This window comes from Fukomys damarensis, unplaced genomic scaffold (assembly GCF_012274545.1).
Source record: "Fukomys damarensis isolate Sample0158 unplaced genomic scaffold, DMR_v1.0_HiC HiC_scaffold_39, whole genome shotgun sequence".
Classification (NCBI taxonomy): Eukaryota; Metazoa; Chordata; class Mammalia; order Rodentia; family Bathyergidae; genus Fukomys; species Fukomys damarensis.
The window spans coordinates 56,055,730-56,060,627 of record NW_022900951.1 but is presented as its reverse complement, the minus strand read 5'-3'; the positions used below and the strand labels follow the sequence as shown (position 1 = coordinate 56,060,627).

The window sequence follows — 4,898 nt, the reverse complement described above, 5'->3', positions numbered from 1 at the left end:
GAGTTGCATGGGGGGGCGGGCGTTTGAAACGTGTGACTGCCTGCCTGATGAGCGTGGGCACAGGGCCAGGGCGGGGAAAGCCACTCCCCACAGAGGGCGCTGTATGTGTGTGTGGGGGGAAGTGGTCAATAGGACTAAAGCCTGTGGAAATGCCTGTGGGTGGGGGGCTGTTCATGAGAAATCCAAGTGGATGATGGGGTGTGTCCCAGAGCCTATATAAGAAGAAATTTTGGTGACTGCCTGCCTGATGAGCGTGGGCACAGGGCCAGGGCGGGGAAAGCCACTCCCCACAGAGGGCGCTGTATGTGTGTGTGGGGGGAAGTGGTCAATAGGACTAAAGCCTGTGGAAATGCCTGTGGGTGGGGGGCTGTTCATGAGAAATCCAAGTGGATGATGGGGTGTGTCCCAGAGCCTATATAAGAAGAAATTTTGGCTAAGACCACCTCTACTGCCCCCCTCTTCTAATCTGCAGCCCATACCCAGCCATCCTCATGGACCCCAGTGATTTCCCCAGCCCATTTGACCCATTGACCCTACCAGAGAAGCCCCTGGCTGGAGACCTTCCAGTAGACATGGAATTTGGAGAGGATCTGCTGGAATCCCAGACTGCCCCAACTCAAGGATGGGCCCCCCCTGGTCCTCCATCCTCGGGAGCCCTGGACCTGCTTGATACCCCTGCTGGCCTGGAAAAAGACCCTGGAGTAGTCCTGGATGGAGCCACTGAGCTGCTGGGGCTGGGAGGACTGCTCTATAAAGCCCCCTCCCCCCCAGACGTGGACCATGGTCCTGAGGGGACCCTTGCATGGGATTCAGGGGATCAGACCCTAGAGCCTGGACAAGGGGGCCAGACCCCTGAGGTGGTGCCACCTAATCCAGGGGCTGGGGCAAATCCCTCTTCACCCGAGGGGCTGTTAGAGCCTTTGGCTCCAGATTCTCCAATAACTCTGCAGTCCCCGCATATTGAAGAGGAGGAGACAACTTCCATAGCTACAAGGAAAAGGGGCTCCCCTGGGCAGGAGGAGGAGCTTCCCCAAGGGCAGCCACAGAGCCCAAATGGCCCCCCTAGTCCTTCAGTGGGAGAGACTCTGGGGGATGGAATCAACAATTCTCAGACCAAACCTGGGGTCTCTAGCCCCACTGCACATCCATCCTTGCCAGGTAGGTTGCCTAATTATCTGGAGAATCAGGGCTGGGGAGAGGGTGGAGGTAAGGAGGGGCTATGTGCTTTGGGGAGTGGGGGAAGGGGGATAAGAGTAGGAAAGTGCGTGTGGAAGGAGTTGGGGTTTGGGAGGGAGGAGTGGGAGGGTGTGGTGAAGATGAAGGAAAATCCAGGTAGGGGGAAGCAAGGGGAGCATTGAGAAGGAATGGGGTAGTTTCGGGAAATAAGTTGGGAGGAATAGGTTTGATGGGAGAGGTTCTCTTTTTCATAAGCCAGTGGGCTTTCAGTGCCAGGGTCTTTCCTTCAGGATTTATGAGAGGACACTAGTTTTCTTGGTCCTAAGATCTTTTCAGCTGTTTGCTTCTGGATGGGAGTGGGATTTCTGGAACTGATGAATGGTAACTAGGTTCTGGACCCTCTAACAGCCTACTCATTTCAGGGGAATGGTAGAATGCAGAGCCTAGGATTGCATCTCTGATAGGGAAAGGATAGTCTAGCACTCCCCTCCGCTGCCTAGTGGTGTCCTCTCTCCAGGCTGTGACCAGGGTCTTGGGACTTACATAACCACCAATTCCAGGGGAATCTATCCAAACATTGATGCTTTCTTTTCCTTTCTCTTCCTGTGGAAAGTTGCATTTGGTTTTGTTGGTAAAATACAAATTCTCCTAGAAAGGTGTGGTACCTGTGTTTCTTTAACTCCCAATAACTGAAACAGAAATCTAGTGAGAAGGGTAGGGTGTATTTAAAATGGAGAATGGCTGCAACCCTCCCCCTCCTTTAGTACAGAGCCTGAGGTAACCCTGACAGGGCCCCCAAGAAGCCACAGGCACTCAAGTTTTTCCTTTCAGTTTTGAGTTAAGTTCTTCCCCAGTAAGGGAGATTGTGTTGGGGGGTTGGGCCAGGGGAGGGGTGGTAAGGGCAGGCTCAAGATTTAGGGTGTCTTCTGCTTCCTTTGCAGGAGATGGCCTGACTGGGAAGGCGAGTGAGAAGCCACCTGAAAGGGTGAGGGGGGAGGGGATTGGAAGGACTCTGGTTCCCCCTATAGCTCTGGGAAGGACAGATCCTTTATTTTCCCTCCCAGATGTTCTGTGGAGAGTGCCTATAAGGAGTGTTAGGAGGAGGGAGGGAGCTGATGTGTCTACTGTTTTTTAAGAAGAAAATCAGGCTTCCTTTTCTCCCTTCCTCTTAAGGGCTGGGCCAAGTGTTCCTACTCTCCTTTACCCCTCCTTTCTCCCGCCTCCTCCAAGCCCCCTGTATGGTCCTTGTGTCAGTTTTCCTCCCCCCATGTTTCCAAGGTACAGAAGAGAAGTGAGCGTGTTAGAAGAGCAGAGCCTCCAAAACCTGAGGTTGTGGATTCTACTGAGAGCAGTGAGTAGGATTTGAGGAAGTGTGGCTTGAGAATTCTGGGTGTGGGGAAGAGCCAAAGGTGGGATGTGGACAGGCATAGATTTTCCTGCTCCTGTAGTACCTCTCCATGCAGAGCTTGAAGTGTCCTTTCCTCTTCGCTGTGGGTTGGCATGGGAACCAGGGGCGGTGGGAGGGTTTGAAAACAAGAGCAGTGAGAATGGACAGCTGTTTCAGCTTTGCAATCGCTGTCCTCAATCTTCTATCTTAGAGCCCCTCCTTTCCCCTCCCTAGAAGATTATCAAGTAACCTAGGGCAAGAGACACCAGTGGGTGAAGATACCAATGTAAATGGGGGGGCAGACAGGGACCCCATGATTAGGACTGAACTGTTAAGCCTGGTCATCAGATGGCTGACAGCCTTTTCTCACTGACCCCCCTTCCTCAGTTCCAGTGTCAGATGAGGATTCTGACGCCATGGTAGATGATCCCAATGATGAGGATTTTGTGCCATTCCGGCCCCGGCGCTCTCCTCGCATGTCCTTACGCTCAAGTGTGGCACAAAGGTCTGGGCGCTCTTCAGTGGGCACCAAGATGACTTGTGCACATTGCCGAACACCGCTGCAGAAGGGGCAGACAGCCTATCAGCGCAAGGGGCTGCCCCAACTCTTTTGCTCTTCATCTTGTCTCACTACTTTTTCCAAGAAGCCCTCGGGCAAAAAGACCTGTACCTTCTGCAAGAAGTGCGTGAGAATCTTAGGGTTGGGGAAGCAGGGATCAGGGTGGGAGTAGTGGGTAAAATAGATTGTGTTGGTAAGAACCAAGCAGCATGGAGCTGGGAGAGGACAATTTAGGAGAGGGTCAGCAAATATTTGTTCTGTGGTCATCAATCCTAGGGGAAGATTAAAATGAGAAAGTGGTCTGAAGTAGATATTTAAACCTGTTCCTACCTCTAGGGAGATCTGGAACACCAAGGAGTCAGTCGTGGCACAAACTGGTTCGGGAGGATCCTTCCATGAGTTCTGCACGTCTGTCTGTCTCTCCCTATATGAGGCCCAGCAGCAGCGCCCACTTCCCCAGTCTGGGGATCCTGCTGATGCCACTCGCTGCAGCATATGCCAGAAGACTGGAGAGGTGAGACACTCAATAAAGCTTATTTACAGAGTCTGGCCAGCCCTGACCTGCCCCTCCAGTTCTGGGGCTGCAGGGGCCAGACCCTGTGGACAAGGGGAGTGGGGAGGAAAGGCAGCCATCATGAGGGAGCATATTCAAGGAATAGAGCTTCTCCAGGATGTATGCAGCTGGCCTTCCAGGACCTCACCATCAAGTCGGCAGCCTGATGCACAGGTTGGGGGGTCCCTGGGCCCACTGCTGTGAAGGTCTAGGGTGAGGTGGGGGGACTGGGCTGTCCTTGCATCCGGGTGGGCGGTGGTGGCCAGGCCCTGGCTCAGGGTGTGTGTGTGTGTGTGTGTGGCAGGTCCTGCATGAGGTCAGCAATGGCAGCGTGGTGCACCGACTCTGCAGCGATTCTTGCTTCTCCAAATTCCGGGCCAACAAGGGACTGAAAACCAACTGTTGTGACCAATGCGGGGCTTACATCTATACCAAGACCGGGAGTCCTGGCCCTGAGCTCCTCTTCCACGAGGGCCAACAAAAGCGGTTCTGCAACACAACGTGCTTGGGGGCATACAAGAAGGTGGGGCCGAGGGAGTAGTGCTTAGAGGGTTGTGGAAGGGGGTGTGGTTCTTGGGTGATAAATAAAGGTGCCTGATGGGTCAGAGGGCTGGGAGAAATAAAACAAATAAAGGGGGTTTCAATTGTATCTGTTATGTTTTATTTTTGAAGCTGGCTGGTGGACACACAGGTCTTTGTTATATCATCACCTATTCTTTTTTGTATGCCTTGAACTATTTCATGTTTAAAAAATTTAAAAAATAAAAGTGAAGGGACAAATCCAGCCTCAGCCTCTCCTTCCCCATCCTCACAGAAAAACACACGTGTGTACCCATGTGTCTGGTGCAAGACCCTGTGTAAGAACTTTGAGATGCTATCACATGTGGATCGTAATGGCAAGACCAGCTTGTTCTGTTCCCTGTGCTGTACCACTTCTTACAAAGTGAAGCAGGCAGGGCTCACTGGTAGGTGCAAAGCCCTCTTCTCTGAGACCCCTGCTGGCCTTCCTTCTACCTCCCATACTCCCCTCTTTTAAAGCAATCCCTGCTGCCCGACCTCAGCCCCAACTACGTCTTCCCGTGGATTTTCTATTCCATTTCTGCACTGCCTTACACCTTCTGTGCTCTCTCTCTGTCTCTGTCTTTCTGCCTCTCTCTGCCTGTCTCTGTCTCCCTCTGTCTCCCTCTGTCTCCTTCTGTCTCCCTCTGTCTCCCTCTCCTCCC

At 52.8% G+C, this 4,898-nt stretch overlaps 1 protein-coding gene across 10 annotated transcripts in view; it reads left to right on the top strand.

The window, feature by feature from the left end:
* Zmym3 (zinc finger MYM-type containing 3) overlaps window positions 1-4,898 on the top strand; it is a 16,934-nt gene that overhangs the window by 1,511 nt on the left and 10,525 nt on the right. For 5 of the 10 annotated variants that reach the window (XM_033760166.1, XM_010607934.3, XM_010607933.3 and 2 more), the window contains exons 2-9: window positions 473-1,158; window positions 2,118-2,161; window positions 2,455-2,527; window positions 2,951-3,245; window positions 3,459-3,636; window positions 3,793-3,849; window positions 3,980-4,198; window positions 4,490-4,640. In XM_033760166.1, the coding sequence (XP_033616057.1) occupies window positions 492-1,158; window positions 2,118-2,161; window positions 2,455-2,527; window positions 2,951-3,245; window positions 3,459-3,636; window positions 3,793-3,849; window positions 3,980-4,198; window positions 4,490-4,640 (1,684 nt within the window). In that variant the 5' untranslated portion in view covers window positions 473-491. The other 5 variants (XM_010607939.3, XM_010607937.3, XM_010607935.3 and 2 more) reach the window with 4 other exon arrangements.